The sequence below is a fragment of the Colossoma macropomum genome, unplaced genomic scaffold (assembly GCF_904425465.1).
Source record: "Colossoma macropomum unplaced genomic scaffold, Colossoma_macropomum, whole genome shotgun sequence".
NCBI classification, from domain to species: Eukaryota; Metazoa; Chordata; class Actinopteri; order Characiformes; family Serrasalmidae; genus Colossoma; species Colossoma macropomum.
In genome coordinates, this window is record NW_023494802.1 from 17,717,796 (window position 1) to 17,738,333 (window position 20,538).

The 20,538-nt window shown below is 38.8% G+C and overlaps 1 protein-coding gene across 1 annotated transcript in view; it reads right to left on the minus strand.

The window, feature by feature from the left end:
- Positions 1 to 250: 250 nt before the first annotated feature.
- The window catches only part of tm9sf4 (transmembrane 9 superfamily protein member 4), a 31,111-nt gene continuing 10,823 nt past the window's right edge, over positions 251 to 20,538 (minus strand). Inside the window, exons 6-18 of the mRNA XM_036591967.1 lie at positions 19,932 to 20,055; positions 18,553 to 18,671; positions 18,346 to 18,457; positions 14,606 to 14,676; positions 14,387 to 14,519; positions 14,188 to 14,269; positions 13,965 to 14,040; positions 11,438 to 11,521; positions 11,107 to 11,282; positions 9,506 to 9,569; positions 5,724 to 5,843; positions 3,315 to 3,404; positions 251 to 433 (exon numbers count right to left, since the gene is read on the minus strand). Coding sequence (XP_036447860.1) covers positions 284 to 433; positions 3,315 to 3,404; positions 5,724 to 5,843; positions 9,506 to 9,569; positions 11,107 to 11,282; positions 11,438 to 11,521; positions 13,965 to 14,040; positions 14,188 to 14,269; positions 14,387 to 14,519; positions 14,606 to 14,676; positions 18,346 to 18,457; positions 18,553 to 18,671; positions 19,932 to 20,055 — 1,401 coding nt within the window. The 3' untranslated portion in view covers positions 251 to 283. The remainder of the gene's footprint in view (positions 434 to 3,314; positions 3,405 to 5,723; positions 5,844 to 9,505; positions 9,570 to 11,106; positions 11,283 to 11,437; positions 11,522 to 13,964; positions 14,041 to 14,187; positions 14,270 to 14,386; positions 14,520 to 14,605; positions 14,677 to 18,345; positions 18,458 to 18,552; positions 18,672 to 19,931; positions 20,056 to 20,538) is intronic.

Genomic DNA, 20,538 nt, shown 5'->3' on the forward strand with positions numbered 1-20,538 from the left:
CTAGAGTCCATAGCGATGTAATCTCTGTGTTTCAGTGGAGGAGCGACTGAGTGAGGGGGGACAGAAGGACATGGTTGACTAGTCTGTGCACAAAGCACCTGTGTATTCTCTCCTGCAGTCAACGTTGTGCAGCTGCACATCACCCACCTCATGCTACAGTCATACTCGCTCACGCACACACACACTCTCTCACATCAGTGCTTGCCTGACAAATCAGAAGGTAAAAAAAAACAAAAAAAAACAACAAAAAAAAAAAGGTAACAAAACGCAGGAGGACTGTGGCTCAGTCGATTTTGACCGCGGCGTATATCTTGCGTATGAACATGTAAGCTGCGTAGAAGCCGATCGTCCCCGTTAGGAGCCAGAAGGATAAAACCATCAGAGCTGTGTAGCCAAAATACAGCAAGGAGGGGATGAACTCCACAATGTCCAGCTGCAGAGAGAGAGAGAGAGAGAGAGAAAAGAAAGATTAATAAAAACCGTAACTAGTAATGAACTGATCTGTTACACTGGATCCACCATCAGTAGTTTCGTAGTCGCTCTACAGTGTAGGGATGATAATAATGATGAGTGGTTTGGTGTGAAATGCTGTTCTAGAGAAACTTATGAGTCAGAATTGTTCACAGTGGTGGTGATAGGAACCAGACGTCTAAGAGTTTAATGCCTCTAAAACAGGGGTGTCAAAGTCAACCAGTAAAAGAGCCATATTAAAAAAATGTAATCAAATCTTTGGGCCGGAGAAAAAATGTTTTCATTTGTTTTAATTAATGTTGTGCTGTAACCCAAAGCGGCCACTGTTTATTCAAAATCTGCAAAAACGTAAACAGTAAAATGCAGACGCTTGTTGTAGACCTAGAAATATTACATGAATACTTGAAATATTTATAATTTAAAAGTCGCCAGGTACTCTGTCTTTTAAACCTACATATTTGCTTGATCTAGACACCTGGCATCCTTTCTTCACTGCAAGTTCATTGAGACTTGGGCTCAGTTTCTGAGCTGCTGAGCTGACATTAAGTGTTTATATTGGTTGAACTGCAGCTGAAATGCATTTTGGTGATATGACTGTGTGGAATTGTGCAGAATTGTGAAGAACTGAGCTGTAACTGCTGACTATTGGTAATATTAATAGAAGAACAAAGCTTCCTCACAGAAAGTTATTACATGAAATGGTTATGAATGTGCTGCCTGGTGCCTGAAACATTGTTTTATGATGATTTTGCGATGAGGTTTTTGGCCTGAATCATTTTAAATCATCAACGGTGAAGATGTACATGCAGCGTGCTGTATGGCAAAAAGAAGAAAACTTATTTTTTCAGATTTGCCACAGTTTTGCCATCATCAGTATCACACATAAAACTCAGGAGACGTGTAGATTCACTGGTGGCTTTGGATAATAAATAACATGGCTATACATATTAATGTTAATATTTGTCCTGAATCATTAAAGTTACCCTATAATGAAGACGATTTCCCATCAAACATCTAAATTATTTTATTTTCCTCTCAATGACTGACTTATGCAGAAATTTAGAAAAACCAGTGGAATTTCTTTTTAAGGAGATGAAATTAGTTCTGTGCTTTAAACCAGCTTTTACATTTTTTTCTATGTAATTGTCAGATTTTTGGGTGATTTTCAGATAATAAGGTGAGAGTTAAGGTGTCGACAATGATCACTTAACTTTGTAGCCATAAAAGAAATTTGTATATGGTTGTATATGAAATAACTGTCCAGTGTGCCTCATTTAAAAATCCTTAATATTTCTTTTTTTTTAATTTCTTAAAATAGACAGATCATGTTTTGGAATTAAACAGAAAGAAAAAGTTGGCAAGTGAAATTATCTTAAATCTAAATCAACAAATCAAATTTTTCTCATTTTGAGAAGTTTATTATTAGATCGTTGAACGTATTTCTAGATTTCTTTTACATGTTTTAAGTGATTTTAGAAAGTCAAATTATTTCACCATACTGGCAGATAATTCTGCTCGTTTCAAGCATTTTTTTTTACAACCCAGTAGTTACTTTGACTTACAAAATCTGCTCTGAGAAGCCCCCTACATGTCTGCTACATACTCATACTTTTTACACATACACATATGTTTTTTATATAATAGTTGGACATGTGGACAAGACACAACTTTACAAACTATGTTCCTGGCTGTTATTAAACAAAAAAAACTAGCTAAACTTCGGTCGGTACAGGCTTGAAATGATCGCCCATCACAACCCAGAAAACTGCAGACACAATCCACTTCAACCATTCACACAGCAAACTGGACAACACATGACTATTTGTTTATATTTCTGTAGTAACTTTGGTAAGAATTGCTGTACGTATGAAAGTCAGCTGCATCACTCATGACACACAGAAGTAGTCAATGTGGGGAAAAAAGCACTTTAGGCTTGTGGAGTGAGAGAAAACGATGCTCCGGCTTTCTAAAGAGCTGCTCCTCGCTCTGGCCAAAATCTGACGCTTTGTTGTGTCACTAGTAATAAGGAGCTCAGATCTTTGGCTAGTTCAAACATGCTGGCAACAAGCTCTTTCATTCATTTAATCGAGCTCAGGAGAATTTACCAAAAAACAGTTTAATAAAATTTTAATCCAGTAGTAAAAAAAACGCAAAAATAAATGTTCCAATGTGTATTGAAATTTAAAGTTTTACAGATGCGCCTCTTGGTCTCTTCTTAGAGTCTCTTATTTACCGTGTTTCGCACAAACCACTGTCAACAGTCAAAACTAGGCATCTAAGCATCCTATCAGGGTGAACTGGGAAAGGAAGGGTGAGAGGCTTATGCTATGCACACACAAACTACTGTTTTTTGTTATTTGAAGTCATGTGCTGCTGTTTTTGGGACTAATTAGAGGGCTGGTACAGCAGGCACTGAAGAAGTTCTATGAAAACTTTTTTATTGAAATATACATGGAGATTCACTCGAAAGAGGCCCTGAATATTCTGTAATAACTCTCTCTAGGACGAATCAATCTGAACGAAACAATGTGCAATGAGCTCCTCAGTATATGGAGCTTCGAACAAGCCCCTGCGGCGGAGCGATTAGGTTGGCGCCGGACAGCCATCACAACGTTTAACCTCCTTTTGCAACTTACCCCGTGCATACCCCCGTACCCCTTCATGTGTCTGGCAGAAAACGGAGATCACTTCCAGCATCACATTACACATACGTCAAGGTATGTAGTGTATTTTTTTGGTTCAGGTTGCTTCATCCTAACAGGAGTCAGAGGACAACAGAATATTCGGGGCCTCTTTCGAGCGAGTCTCCATGTATATAGTCCCTATAAATAAAATACACGTACCTTATTGACGAAGTAAAAAATAGCGTAGACGAGTACGTAAAAGGCGGAGCCTCCAGACACAAGGAAAGTCCTCCACCACCATCGGTAGTCCTGCAGGAAGAAACAACACAAAAACTAACCACGGCTGCTCTGCACACCTACCGACTATTAGCTGACATTTTCCATTCACACAAATAAGCTAAGGCTCGAAGATCTGTTAATTATATATGATACTGCAGAAAAAAAATTGACAAATTACACAATGACTCTTCTTTGACCGGCCAATTTAAAAGAGTTTTGCAACGTTCATTATAGATGTAAGACTTAAATAACGAGGGGAGTATATCTTTTTGCTTACACAAAGCTAAAAGTGACTAAACGTACAAGAAGAATGGGAAAACTAATAGTACATAACTCAGTGTATTCATTTCTCAGGGCGCTTTCATGCCTGCGTCGTTTGGTGCTGACCAATCAAACTTTTTCCTCAGTCAAGCTGCTGCTTTATGTTGTAGCGAGTGCTTTATTCTACGCTGTTGTGTTCCGGGGCAGCAGCATTAACAAAACTGCTCTGAACAAATTAAACAAACTTATTAGGAAGGCTGGCTCTGTTGTTGGAGTCAAGCTGGACTCTTTGGAGGCTGTGGCAGAACAAAGGACGCTCAACAAGCTATTAGCCTTCTTGGATAACACCTCACACCCTCTGCATGCCTCTTAAAGCTCTTACAGACTCTTACAGCTGCGCTGGGTTAAAGAGCCGTGTGAGATCTTTCTTACCCGCTGCTATACGGCTCTACTAGGAGCCTCCTTACTGCAGAGACGGTACTGATCTCCTGCTGTCTGAGCTGAGCTGAGCTGAACCTCATCGCTGTATCTCCTCTCCTGTTAATACACACTGTGCAGTATATCATAACCTGCTACTGTACTGACTCTCACTGCGCACTTTACACTGTAACATTGCTGCTACTCCTAGTTGTGTCTATAATCATTGTGCTTTTAGACCTCATACCACTCAGTGCCTGCTATCATGTAAATACAGCAAATCTGTCTTGTATGCTATGTAAATATGCAAATAGATATACTTTATTTCCTACCCTCTTATACTTTAACTTATGTCTACTTTTATTTCTATTTTTTCTTTTCTGCATAGTATCTCTCAGTTTATGTGCAATTATATGTATTGCTACTGAAACACTGCAATTTCCCTCCAGGATCAATAAAGTTTGCTTTATTTATCGTTCTTGCTTTCTTGCTGTGTTCCTTTCTTTCTTTCTTGCTTGCTGTCTTTTTCTTGCTTGCTTGCTGTCTTTCTTTTTTGCTTGCTGTCTTTCTTTCTTGCTTTCTGTCTTTCTTGCTTTCTGTCTTTGTTTCTTGCATGCTTGCTGTCTTTCTTTTTTGCTTGCTGTCTTTCTTGCTTTCTTTCTTTCTTGCTTTCTTGCTGTTCTTTCTTCCTTTCTTGCTTGCTGTCTTTCTTTCTTGCTTGCTTGCTTGCTGTCTTTCTTCCATCTATCCATCCGTCCACCAGCAGAAAAGCAACAGCAAAGCTTTTAATTTTGGCACAAGCTCATATTTTGGAACATATTTTGATAGGCTGGGTTTGGCACCAGCTACCTGACTGGTTAAATTCAAAATTAGGGATAATTAAACCAATCAATCATAAACACATCAAGTAAAAAGAATTTTTATTACTCTGATTAGACATTAAGCGCCTCTATTTTCATGCAATATAATAGGTAGCATTACACATTGCACCATGAAGATTTTTGAGGGACACGTTTGGGTTTTATACTATGAGAGGGTAACGGAAGTTAAAATAAAGAAGGCTTTTTCTGGCACTAATGGAGGTAAACGTGATAGTAATAGACTGGATGAATCACTGCCAAATTCCTGGCCGATCAAAGAACAGCCGTATGTATAATTTGGTGCATTTTCGCCATTGCAGTTCCAAATGGAAAAAGATACAAGTTCACAAAAACTCAAACTCTGGTGCAAAGTTTAGCGAACAAACTAGGTGTTAAAACAGTTAACATATGTAGTTGACTGTTTCAGTACTTTCTTAATGATCACAAAGTACTTACCTTTTGTTAATTCTTCATCTCAGTACTTCAGTAACGTTCATGCAGATATAAGTTAAACATAACAACTAACATGTCCACAAAGAACCATCAAAGCTTTACAATGCAGTACGTAAACAGTGCAGTACGGATATCTTTAAACTAGCTACGCTGCTAAAGCTTTAACAAACACGATGGATAAGTCATCTGGAGGCCATAATGAGGCTTTAGTTTATGCATCGCTTAGCAGTGTAAAGTGATGTTTGTCAGTCTTGTGCTTTTTTACACGCTTCCTGTACTTCGAGTCACTTGCTTAAACTGACAGTTTAGACCTCCAGTCATTATGTACACAAACCCCTCCCACACACAAAACACACACCTCTGCGCAGAGCTGGAAGTAGACCATGACGATACTGATCTGTGAGCAGGAGACCACCAGGATGATGAAGACCAGGAACAGGAAGCCAAACAGATAGTAAAACTGATTCTCCCAGATGGCCTAAAGGGGCATAAATCTCACAGTAAGACAGAAAAACACAGAACACTTCTTTCTGACTTAATTACGATCCCCACTGTATTTATGCCCTGATTATTACAGGGGAAACGATGTATTTCCAGGTAGTTTTCAATTCTGCGGTTAAGACTCTATTGAATTTGTGTTTAAAATGCCTTGATCTGACAGATCAGGCTCACATAAATTAAATGAAACCTCTCCAACTGAACTTTTTTCAGTAAGCGATGCACCAAAACTGTCGTGGCACCTTTGTCAAAAGAGACAAAAATGCTGAAGATTCTGACCCCCCAAAAACCGTTTTGACCACACAACACGTCCAAATCTAACAGTGCACAAATTTTAGTTAAATTAGAAAAAGTAATTAGAACACTTTCCTTTGGCTCTTCTGTGCCATATGCATTCAAACCGTTTGAGTTTTCAGAAGATCAACAGAAAAAAACAGCCGTGTCAACCATTTCACGGTTTCTATGAGGGACATCAGACCAGCAATTTGTAATACTTGTATGAACAGTGATTAAGATACAACGGCCAAGAACTTCTGCTTTACAGGTTTGACACTTAAAAACACTTGAAAACATAATGCTCAATATGCAGATTACACTAAAACAGAAGCAAAAAGGAAAGTCCCTGCTCACGAGTCGACGGCATCTGCAGTTCTTAAAATGACGGTGAAGGAAAGCACAAAAACAGATATGCCAAAGTATAAAGAAAAAAAAAATGGAACAGCATTTTTATTTATTGTCAGCTCAGCCTGAAAAATTCTGAAATTCTGTTCTCTGTGCTGGCACCCAGGTGGTGGAACGAACTCCCACTGGCTGTCCGAACAGCAGAGTCTCTCTTGGTCTTCAAACGCAGACCGAAGACACACCTGTTTATACAGCACTTAAATGAGCACTGAATTAAGTATTGATTGTAATGTACTGTACTGCACTTGTGTATTGTATTGTATTGCACTGCTCTGTGTTGAACTCTGTCCCTTTTTCTCTAGGTGTCAATAATGACTTTCTGATTCTAGCAGTATCTGAGCTCAGGACTGACTTTCTCTCTAACCTATTGGTAACTAGCAAAGATACTTTCTCTGGACAGACAAAGCACTTGTTGTAAGCCGCGCTGGATAAGAGCGTCTGCTAAATGCTGTAAATGTAAATGTTCTGAAATCTGATTGGCTGAGCCACATTCAAGGCCGCTGTAAAGTATGAGCACACACCAACTGAATACTAAACGATTACACAGATATTAAAGAGGATTTCTTGTATTTATTCTGTGTATATAAAGTAAACAACCCATAGTACACATACCATTCATAAGAATCTTGTTTTGTTTAACCTCTTACTCACCAGGGCATATTTTGGTTTGTCCATCTGAATTTACATGACCAAATTGTAAAGCAAATTATTCAACTGCATGAAATAAATGTACATTTTTATTTTATTTATTTATTTATTTTAAAAAGCTCCCCTCAAATTAACAGAACGTGTGTTTTATGATCACACATATTGCTATATGCTTACAGTTTACTGCTGAAAGCCAAAAATCTTAGACGCTCTTTGTATTATTTTATAAAAATAATGTTTACAGAGCAGATCACTGAAGAGACGCCATCTGTTTATAGTTTATAGCCCAGATTTGTGGAAAAATGGGTCGACTTTCAGTAGAAAAAAAAATTTGAGAGTTCAGCTTCTTTTATTATAAGGGTTTAAAATTACATCACCCATCTATTTGACTGGAGAGAAGACAGTTACAGCCTCATACGACCCCCACCTTTAGAATGTAGCTTAAGAAATACGAAAGTTATGAAAAAGTTATGAAGAATATGACAAAGTGCGTTTTGGAACCACCGGTGGTCTCAAGGAGTTGAAAAGGTTAAACCAAGGGGCTGACAACTATAATATGGTCATGATTACATGATCAAATTCTAAAAACTTAACAAAACGACTGGAATATACAACGATGGGCTACTGAAGGTTCGAAAGTTTCAAGTTTCATTCACCACCCAATACCAGTACAGTTTGCGTGTTGACAGATGAGGCTCAGATAAATGAAACCTCTCATTTCCGAGTACTGCTGTATCAAAACTGTCAAAAATGACGCTTTTAGTTTTCAGACCAACATGCTGAAAATTCTGACCCCTAAAACAGGCCTACAACAGGTCTGAATCCAACACCTCACAAGTTCTAATGGTAATGAAAATTAGAAACAGTGATTAAAAGCACTTTTCCTTGGCTCTTCTGTGGCAGGTTTGAGTGGCAGATCAACAGAAAAAAATAGTCGTATGGAACCGTTTCATGGTTTCTATGAGGGACATTGGACAAGCAATTTGCAATCACTGTTCATACAAGTATTAAGATACAACGGCCAAGAACATTGAAGAAGACCGTTACAGGTCTGACACTTGAAAACATTCGAAATCATAATGCTCAATATGCAGATTGCACCAAAACAGAAGCAAAAAGGAAAGTCCCTGCTCACAAGTCAACGGCATCTGCAGTTTTTGAAACTTTTTTTGAAACAGTTTTTGTGAAAAGAAATCACAAAACGAAGTGCCAAAGTATAAAGAAAAAACAATGCAGTTGTATTTATTGTCAGCTCAGCCTGGACAGCAAACAGACACTTCTGAAATCTGATTGGCTGAGCCACCTTCAAGGCCGCTGTAAAGTACTTGATATGAGCACAAACCAACTGAATTTTATATTAACACACATACAAGCAAAAGAATTCCTTGTATGTGTTCTTTAAGTGTGGATATAAAGTAAACAGCCCATAGCACACATGGTTTTGTTTAAACCAAGGGGCTGACAACTATAATATGGTCATGATTATATGACCAAAAACTAAAAACTTAACCAAAGGACTGGAATATACAATGATGGGCTACTGAAAGTTAATAAGATTCAAAAACTGTAAAAAATGGCACTTTCAGTTTTCAGACAAAAATGCCTAAAAGGCCTAAAACAGGCCTACTACGTTCCCGAATCACCTCACAAATTTTAATGGTAAAGAAAACTAGAAACAGCGATTAAAAAACACTTTTCCTTGGCTCTTCTGTGGCAGGTGTGTTCATACTGTTAGAGCGGCAGGAGATTAACAGCGAAAACGGCCATATGGAACTATTTCACGATTCCTCTGAGGGACATTAGACCAGCAATTTGCAATCACTGTTCTTGCCAAGTATCAAGAGGAGATACAGCGTCCAAGAACTTCTCCATTGCAGGTTTGATACCACTTGACAACACATCATGCACGACATGCAGATTACAACAAAACAGAAGCAAAGTGGAAAGTCCCTGCTGAGAAAGCTGACGCCATCTGCAGTTTTTGAAATGATTGAAAAAAAAATTTGGCAGATAAAGAAAAAGTGTTCTTACTTATTATCAGCTCAGTCCAAAAATAAATAAATAAATAAATAATAGCCTAGTGAAAAAGGCAAAAAATAGTGTGTGTGTGTTTATTTATTTGCAGTTTCAGTTTATGGCTCGCTGTGGCCTTAATTTTAGCTTTGGTTTCCAGCAACAATTTTCATTTTGGTGCATCACTATGTTCAATAGAAGATAGCCCTCTAATAAAATAAGCCCTGAAAATTGCACGGCACAGCACATGCCCCTTCCCCTCCCTGCCAGTGAATCTGACGCAACAGAGGTCTGACTTACACTGAAGATGAAGAACAACTCAATAAACATTGCACCGAATGGAAGGATGCCAGCCATCAGGATCCTAAATGGGCAGAAGAAACAGGACTGTCAAAGTGCATTTCTACTGAACCCTGGGCAGTTTAAAGGAAAACACCAGCATTTCTCCACCTAACTGCTATCTGCAACACATGTAGTGTACAATTTATTGCAACAAACAATACTTTTGATGTAGAAAAATCCTTCAAATTGTAACTAGCAGTATTATCTTATTTTTGTTAGCATTGAACACCTATAACTGGTGAGGAGGCAAGGCAAGTTTATTTATATAGCACCTTTCACACACTAAGGTCAATCAAAGTGCTTTACAAATGATGAAATGCAAAGATAATTCAAATTATAATTTAAAAAGTGACAAAGTAAAGAAGAACAGAAATTAAAAACTTAATTAAAACGTAATTAAAACAACAAGATTTTAAGAGACTTATTTAAATTAAAAATTAAATTAAAACGATATTAGGATAATAAAGGGCTGTAACAGGAGGGAACTGCCGTAGAGCTAACAGTGTTTTAAACTGAGATGAAAACTGCTCAAATAGGAACGTTTTCCCGGATTTAAAAGTGTCCAGTGTCGGGGCTCTTCTAATACTCTCTGTCAACTGGTTCCATTTAAGAGCAGCATAGTAGCGAAACGCTGCTTCTCCATGTTTAGTTTTTACCTTAGACAGGATTAACCGACTAGAACCTAATGATCTAGTTCTGTTCAACTCTGCTGCAGTGTATCAGATACGTACGCTGATCCTACACCATTAAGACCAGTAACAGTACCTTAAACTTTTATCTGCAACTTACTGGTATCCAGTGTAAGGATTTAAGAATGGGGGTGATGAGTTCCCTTCCTTTACTCCTAGTGAGACTCTGGCAGCTGCATTCTGAAACAACTGAAGCTGTTTGTCTTTTTTCAGAGTCCAGTTAGGAGATCATTACTGTAATCAATCCTGCTAGAAATAAAGGTATGGATGAGCTGCTCCAGGTTCATTTAATTAGAAAATCTCTAATCTTGTTGACGTTCTTAAGGTAATAAACAGCAGATCTGAGTTCACTGAGTTCATCAGTTCACCAAGGTTACAAGGTAGTTCTCTAAATTTTAGGGCTCTCGAGTCCACACAGCCAGCTAGTCTGTGCCTCTTGTTGCTATTCCAGAATAAAATAGTCTCTGTTTTATTTTTATTTAAATGCAGAAAGTTTTGTCTTATTCAGTTAGTGATGCGCTTTAAGGCACTTACAAAGTGAGTCAAGGGGATCAAAGTTGTTTGGGGAGAGGGCCAAGCAGATCTGAGATCTGCTTAGTTGTGGTAAGATATCCCATAGTCTTGTAGTAATTGGCCAAGAGGAAGCATTAAAAGCGGCCCAAAAATTGAACCCTGGGGGACACCACAGGTCACTGGCACTCTCACAGAAACATTATTTTCTATTTCGACAAAGTAGCTCCTTTTTTGCAGGACTGAACTGAACGATTTTAGGACAGTTCCTGAGAGACTAACCCAGTCTCTAAAACCTATCCATGAGAATTTTATGGTCGATGGAGGGTCATTTTATGGTCAAAGGAGGGTCAAACTCACCCGACAAACTTGTTCATATACCAGCGCTGCTCAGGCACCTGCCGGGGGATCTGGTTGGTGCGCACTGGGTTGTCGTACGGCTGCTTTCTGAAGCCAAAGTAGTAGCCCAGATACACTAGAGGCATGGAGATTCCAAACCACATGCACAACAGAGCCAGCATGGTAGTAAAAGGGACCTGAGAGAGGACGAGGAAAACATAGCTAGAGCACTTTGCTAACTTCATAAGAGCAGATTTGGTGGATTATCTGCAAACTTGTAAATCTGATTGTTTTGTCAGAGTATAAAAGAAAACGGAGGTGGAGTGTAAAAACTGACTGCACAGATACTCACAGCTCCAGAGGAGTGCTCTCCCCAGATAAAACAGTTCAACACAAAACAGATTCCAAAAACCACCGCTGGGTACAGAGTCGCAGTCTATAAAGAGGAAGCAAAACATTTGGCATCAATTGGTTGGTTTCTCAAAAAAGGTAGCACAAGTCAAGGTAGAACAAAGTGAATGACAGTTTAAACACTAACAGTTAACATGACGTTAGAAAAATAGTTTGCTGCTTTTTATAAAAAGATCTTCAGCTGTGGCTGAAAATTAAAGAAAAATTAAACACAATTAGTTTCTAATGTACATCAATGCATTTCTGTGGTCTGCAAAACTAACAAAACCTTGCCTTCAGCAAATGTAACAGTGGATTTTTTGCAATTTGTATTTGTTTTTTTGTTTTTTAAAGTTGTTGCCCAATAGAAAAAAAAGGTATCAAGAGCCTACAGGGATACTAATTCGAGGCAGAAGAGCAAAGGTAATATAATGAAACTCAAAACGCAATCAGCAAACACTGCCACTGATTAATGCAGACCTTAGTGGTATTACCTTGGCAAAAAAACAGAAACTGAAACACATATTCCTGCTATGTTTGAGAACACTATCATGTTGCATATGACGATGTCACTGAACCAAGAACCCACAAAACAAACTCAACCCAACTCGAACTTGTGTGATTGTTGGTGGTAAAATGTTTACTGGGCTTGACGGTTCTTTTTCTGGACACTGTAAAGATAATTGCCAAGTTAGGACGTAAATAATTATCTGATTATTCATTAACTGACAAACAATTGTTGGACCAACATTACTTCGATTTTATTTCATTTTTAAAAAGTTTAGTAATGTTTCTAAATTAACAGGCAACTGATTTATTAAAAATTAAGCATGTAACTAAAAACAAGGGATGTTCGGGACAACTACATAGACATGCCATACCGAAAGCAAACGCCTTCTTTGAGAGAAAGTGTGAGGAAATCACACATGGGTGTATAAAATTATAGAAAAGGTTGTGATGCACGGCGATCGCTTTCGAGAGCTAGTGAGGTACTCTCTGACACAACTGCCCCGGTCATGAGAATTAATTTTTAATTTGGGCTGGTAATGAGTGATGAATATAACTGGAGAATTTTGCTTGAATTTTCAGTAGCCAATCAATCATTGTAACTTCTGGTCATTTTTTATTTAACTTTTTAGGTTTTAGTCACATAATTATGACCATATTATGGTTGTCAGCCACTCAATGTAAACAAAACAGGGTTTTTATGTAAGGTATATTTACTACAGGCTGTTTACTACTTACACACACCTACACACCTACTTATACACCCAACCTACCAGTACTACTCCCCAGTATGAATGGCGAGCTTAAATATTTTGACTGTTTTTTGAATAGTGTAATTGTGCATAATTATCACACAGGCCTATTAGTGAGGACTGGAGCCCCTGTCATAGAGAACCGACGTATACTGGGCTATGAAGGTGTTCAAACATAAAGCCTGCAACACACAAGTCATTTCTTGAACTTTCTAATTGTAATATACTCATGGACATGAGCATATCATCATATAACAATGCTAAATGTAGAAGCCTGTGCTTTATGAGTAGTGTTTGTTTATTCACTGCTACAATAATGCTAATTACTGCTAGTGTCCCAATGGCTAGACAGCTCTATATGACTGCACAGCTCTAGCATACAGAAGCTCTCCGTTCACTTCCATCCAAAATTTCATAAGTGTCCATTTTATACAATGTTATTTTGCCTTGATTTTAGGCTTTGAATCACTGACCAATGATTGCCGGTTATTTGCCAAAATTTACATCCCAACATTACCATGTTGCAATTACCACTGCACCCCAAAATTACCACTAATGCCAACATTACCATACTGTTTAAGAATTTTTGGTTGATTTGTTCTAGTGGCAAAAAGCTGGGTTAACATTTGAATGGCTAGTCACTGATAGTTCCAACCCTCTATTGCACAATGTTGCCTCAGGGCAACAAACTCACTTTATTGTTAATGTTATACATATTTATAAACAACGATAGGGTTAACAATAAAGGGAAGAGTTTGAGTAAGTCAATAAAAAGCATGTACTTGGTCATAATATCTCTTAGTGGGCACAATTAAACCTCTTTTTTAACATTCAGTATCAATTTTTCTCATGGGAATTTGCAGAAATATGTTTGTTGCCTAGAAGCAACATTGTGTGACAGTGGAACGGATTTAGCCAGTCACAAGCTAGGTCTCAAGGCAACATACTCCAAAAGGTCCCCAGCACACGACTGTTTTTAAATTTAATAAGCGGGTCTGAAAAAATGAATCAAGGATAATTTTATGCAAGAAAAGTGAACTGAATATTTTTAAATTGCTCTCATAATGCATAATTATACATAATGCATGCAGTAGAGGATTAATAATAGAGTTTAGAAATGAAATATTGCCCTTTACGGCATTTCTGCTTTGGTATCGACTACCAAAATTCCCTAGTTACAACAACGGTAATGTTTCTGTACTGTGTTGAAGCATATATGCTGTTACTCACACAGAAAGCTCCTTTCTTCCATCTGTGGCCCTTTAGCGTGCGGTACAGTCTACCAGCGAAAAATCCCCCAAACACACTGCAAAGACAGCCATAGAAAAAAAAAAATACCCATAAAACAGTTAAAAACTGACTTACAATCTTAAAAGGGAGTTAAGACGCCAGCATGTGCACAAACATGGGCATAAACACAGATATACTTTCAATACACATGAATTCATCTTACCCCATGAACATAAAGAGAAAGCAAGCAGTGGTCATCAGAGCCCCTCGGCTTGATGGAGACAACATGCCCAGCATGGCCACAACTTTAACACACACACACACACACACACACACATAAACACAAACCATGGGTCAGAGTTCATTTGGCTGGTAAATATACATTGGTGTTCTACATTAACATAAGGTAGTTTCATACTTACAGATAACAATGAGGATCATGCAAAACAGCTGGATCCCTGAGCCTAGCAGTGAACTAAGGATCATGGGGTACTGGGGTGGGCGGAACACGTCTCCATGAACATTCTTCCAGCCAGACTCCTCCATGGTGTCCTCCTGTGAGAGAGAGAGACTGATTTAATGCTTGGGCAATCATTAATGAGACTCCATCACAAGAGCACAGGTAGAAAGGATTCACTTACAATGTCATCCTCTCTGTTGTAGTTGGCAATGTCCTTCCTCAAGGTCCTGATGATGATCATACTCAGGATTCCTACAAATATGCACAGATATTTACCAATGTTCACAAAATGTCACAGCAAAATGCAAAAGGATGTGCACTCTACACAGCTCCAGCTTCAGACAGTATCATGAATAGCTAAAAGTTCCCATTCATGTGATTGTAAATCAAGCTTGAATGGTTTAAATGTCAGATAACATGCTGTCGTTGGCTTTAAGATGCACTAAGGTCATCATTTTGGTCTTGTAATCTGTGTTTTCTTTAAATTAGTTGTTTAAAGGTGTACTCTATGTTCGGAATCAGCCCAGATATGCTGTGTGGCTCTAGAAAATTCTGCCTGCTGAACAGACAGAGCCATGCTGTAACTTTCCACACACATAATTCCTCCCCTTGTGAAATATGAATGGGGCGCTTAAAGATTTTGCACATTGTATTTGTGTATAATCAAACAACAGTTAGTTCCGGCCATGCAAGCTGATTGGTTGAGAAGCGTTTTCACGAACATTGTATCACTCCGCTGAGACGCTGTTGCTAAACAACGACTTTGACAGCTGTAGGAGACGCTCAAGACATCTGAACGTTTTTACTTCTTACTTTGCCACAAACAGAAAATGGACACTTTTAAGATCACATTTGACCGACAGCCGATTTGGTCAGACTCTGAAGATGAGACGACACTAAATTCACCACTGAGCAGCTTTTCAGTCGGCAGCTGTGACAGAAGAACAGCTAAACAACCTGGAATCAGCCAGAAATGAACCCGACACCATTCGCCAAACGTTTAGTCTCATCTTCAGAGTTTGATGAAACTGGACTGAGCCATAAAAATGCTGCGATATCAAGTTCAGCTCAGTTTTGTCATTTTTTGCCAGATCAATATTAATGTTGTTTTGTTCCAGCCAGTCTGTAAAGCATCTTACAGCCCATTTTGTTTGGCGAATGGTATTGGGTTCATTTCTGGCTGATTCCAGGTTGTTTAGATGTTCTTCTGTCACAGCTGCGACTGAAAAGCTGTGAAATTTAGTGTAAGGAGCTGGAGAACGACCTGCCGGCTGTGCAGCGAGTGAGCGGAGATCGTTACTCTGATGTACCAACAAGCTGCTGGTTAAGGAACTATAATTTGGCGGAAGGAACTGCGAACATTAAAACACATTAAATGCCGCGTTCACAGCCCAGTTTATTTATTTCTTACTTTATTTATTCAACTGTTGTATAAAAGCCTTCGGCTTCTGCCTGCGACCAAATCACAGCCGTGATGTTTTTTCACACTCCCTCTCGTGTTCCAATTGCATAATTATGACACAGGCCTATTAGTTAGGACTGGAACCCTTGCCATAGAGCACTGACCGTTACTGGGCTATGAACGTGATCCAACATAAAATAAAGCATGAGCATATCATCAAATAACATTGCTTAATGTGGAAGCCTGTGCTTTGCAAGTAGTGTTTATTTATTCACTGCTACAATATTGCTAATTTCTGCTAGCGCCCCAGTGGCTACACAGCTCTGTATGACTACACAGCTAGCATACAAAACACGCTCCCAGAAGCTCTCCGTTCACTTCCACTCATTTCAGGCTGTCTTTAGTCCAAATACAGAGGCACATCCGAGTCGTTTTAGGTTACCATATGACCCTGGCCTTTTCTACAGAGACTGGACTGTCTGTCATTTGATCCATAGGCCTGTCAATCACCTTACAGCTTCAAAATAAACAGTTTTCCGTGAGAGTACAGAACTTTATGTGATAAAGTTGAGGCTTGAAAGACTGCACTGTAATATTTGAAGTAGAGGTTCCTTATTAATATACAGGAGAGAGCAGGTTCACTGTGTAATAATAATAATAATAATAATAATAATGATAATAATAATAACAACAACAACAACTCCAAAGAAGACAGGCAAACATACATATTTATTCATTAATCTGTAAACGAAGTCTAGTTGTTTAGATTGTTTGAAACTATTTATTACTATTAACTTTATAAGGATTATTAATATAAAACATTTTAAACTGAACATTTAAGTTTTTTCTCTTGCTATGCTGTATTCTACAATATATTTAACACAAACAACTAATGACAGAAGAAATAACTAAAATTCATCATGCGCTGAAAGAGCACTGTCATGCTAAATGGCTGCTTTTTCCCTTTTCATTTTTTTTAACTGGGTTACAACAACACAAAGATGCATGAAGACATAAGGGCAATCAAGAAATAAAGAGAGACAGTTTGCATCAAAAACACTGTATGCACTGCGGACAGAGATATTTTTATTTATTTATTTATTTACTTAGCTTTTAGCCTTTTTGTTCTTCAGATTTTTAAATGCCATAAATAACTGTTCGGATTCCAGAATGCACAGTAAGAAAAAAGGCCTCTTGTTACTGAATTTGCATTTGTGAATATAGAATTTTTTTTAAAACAAACAAAAAAAAAAAAACCCACAATAAATTAATGTGATAAAACTGATTCTTGTTTTGATTGCACTGAATGGTTGCTGTGATTTATGGAGATTCGAAATATTTACAAAATTTTACTGGGTAGCTTCTACAAACAGAGCTGTAATTTGCATGGCATGGCTGAAATTAGCACCATTATGGCACCTGCGCAGCCTCAAGTTCCCGCTATCCACTGCATGAGAAGCTGATCAGGAAGTGACATGAGTGACCTCACCTTGCCCCTATTGAAAACAGCAGTATGACTGGGTCCAGTTTATATATACTTTCAATAATACAATGGATGTATTTTTTTTATCAGTTGGTTTGGTGCAAACGCATGTAAATATAAGAAAAAACAACACACATTTATTAAGACACATCATGGGTCTTCAGCAAACGTTTTTACTACTAACAGGTGCTATAAAACACCAGTAGAGGGCAGCAGTGAGTAATATTTGTTTTTTGAGCTCGAGCTGTGCCTGTTGTCCATGGAAACCTAAGAAGTGACAGCTAGGAAGCAACATAGCTTATCAGCCAAGTTGGTCCCCCCATTGCAGCTCTAACAGCTTCCACTCTTCTGGGAAGCTTCCTACAAGATTTTGGAGAGAGTCTGCGGGAATTTTTGGCCGTTCATCCAGAAGAGCATCTGTGAGGTCAGACACTGATGTTGGATGAGAGAACCTGGCTCGCAATCTCGGCTCTAGGTCATCCCAAAGGTGATTAAAAATGATTAAATTTTACTGTGTATGCTGCAGATTATAAAACATACTGAATTATGCATGTGTATAATGTGAATATTACATACAAATATATAGATATTGTGAGCAATTATGCATTTATTTGGCCCCTGAACAGGAACTGTGGCCCCATCAGGCCCCACCTAAAAAAAACCCTGAAATCGCCAGTGATAGGAAGTGTTCTTGTATGTAAACCATACTTTGGTGCTTACTTTAGTTTGTGCTCAACACGTTAAGGTATTTAAGTGCTTTATTTAGATTTATTTTCTGACTAGTTATAAAAATTGTCATCTAATCACTCCCATAATAGTACAACTACATTTAGCTGTATTTGTGCTAATTTACATAGTTCTGTTATTGAAAAAAATATATATATATATATACACACACACACACACACATACACACATACACACACCTGGCTGTCACCGGTGTAACACATCAATTTATAAACTGATTGATTATATTAATTAATTAGCAGCCAACAACATACAATGACACCCTTCATAAAATTGCAAACATCCATACCTGATAAGAAGAAGACGACCACGACAGAGTTGACGATGGAGAACCAGTGAATCTGCACATCACTCATAGTGAGATACGTGTCCCAGCGAGAAGCCCACTTCACCTGGCTCTCCTACACAGCACAGGAGCCAGAGAGGTATAAGAATTGTGTACGATGCACAGACAGAGGTGGACTGTCTGCTGAAAATGTGGACGATGCTTTCTCACCTCCCAGTGCACAGAGTAGGTGAAGAGCACACTGTTCTCTTTGTTTGGGTCAATCTCCTGAGGAGCAGAACCACTGGCCTCGGGTAACGTGCAGGCACCGTCCTTCTCAGCCTTCAGGTCTAAGAGAAACAAAGACAGACAGACAGAAAGAGGAAAAGAGAGGTGAAAAAGAACGAATTAAAATGCATAAAAGCAGAGTCCTTTTAGAAGTTGATATATAAATGGATAGTGCTAATGATGAGCAAGTACAGAGAGATTCACTCGAAAGAGGCCCCGAATATTCTGTAATAATTCTTGCTAGGACGAATCAACCTGAACGAAACAGCTCCTCAGTATACGGAGCTTCGAACAGGCTGGGATGCCCCTGTGTCGGAGCGATGAGGTAGGTGCAAGACAGCCGTCGCACCGTTTAACCTTTGTTTGCAACTTCCGGGCGCATACCCCCGTACCCCTTCATGTGTCTGGCAGAAAACGTAGATCACTTCCAGCATCGCATGGAATGCAATCGATTACACATTCGTCAAAGTATGTAGCGTATTTTTTGGTTCAGATTGCGTCATCCTAACGGAAGCCACAACAGAACGTTCGGGGCCTCTTTCGAGTGAATCTCTCTGTATTTAAATCTATACGGTTTAACTTCCTTAAAATAACAGACATAACAGAAACTGCCCAATATTTAGGCTACATTCACATTACAAGCTTCGCTGTTCAAATCTGTTTTTTGCTCAAATCCGATCTCTCTAACACGATGGTTCTCACTCTTTTAGGTAAGTGACTCAAATCTTTCATTCATGTGAACAACCCAGCGTCCTGAAATGACCCTCATGAGCTCATCCTACTCAGTAACGTCCCGTGAATGAATCACGTTCATCATCAGCACAAACTAACGAGCAGAACGAGCTTCGCTGAGAAGATAATTAACTCTCATCAGCTCTCAGCTTCATTATTAGAGCGAGACGAAGGAGAAAAAGGTGAGATGAGCTGCTTTTCCATCGTTTACAGGCTTTAACTTCTGTTCGGCGCTGCTGCCATGGTAACGCTGAATGATGGCGCACGTGCAATGAAAAAAAAGCACATGAATTCCGATCTGAGCTTCTCATTAAGGTCGCATGGCCACGAATCGGATAAGTATCTGATCTAGGACCACATATGAAAGTGGCTCAGATCAAAAAATCGGATTTGTGCCACTTCAACCTGGTAATGTGAACGTAGCCTTATACACAAGATTCATAGCAACAGGCAACTCTACCGCCAGCAGTCTATCTCAATGACTAACTAACTCTCCAAGAGTTTCAATGTGATGACTCCCATCCTTGGGACGTTAACGGACCGGTCATCTGCTATTCCAACCCCAAGTGAAAAGGCCTGACATGTGTTACCTTCAAGTTTTACACTCTGTGGCACCACCTCAAAGCGTACAACACGGTAAGTTGGCTCATCTTGTTCCTCCATCTTCTCTTTGTGGTAGTACAGGATGAAGGACAGGTGGTTGTGCAAATAGTACTGTAGGGAAAGGAAAGACATTGTGCAAATAAGAACGTAGGAACATAACCAAAATGCCACATATGACGCAACAAAACAAAGCCGCATTGCAAATAGTGTGGTCAGAGACTCTCACAGCCCTGAGATAATTACCTGGCAGATAATAACCTGAAATGTTTGTAAGCACTGAATCAATAGCGTCTCTAAGAAGGGCTAAATGGTTTGGGGAAAACATCTTACTGCGATTTTTCCGACAAATATTGCGATGGTGATTTAAATGTGATTATTGTCTGTAAATTAAACCCCAGGCCTTTTTTCGCCAAGAGGACCTGCACATTCATTTTATCTGGCTTGGGGCTTAAATGCTTGAATTTATGCCAGACTGCCAGTTCATAAGCTCAGTATTATTAGGATAAATGAGGATGAAATACTGCCAAGAGAAAGAGGAGGTAGGTGACGTAACTGGTAAACAGCACTGTACCTATAATCCTACTCTCACAGTTC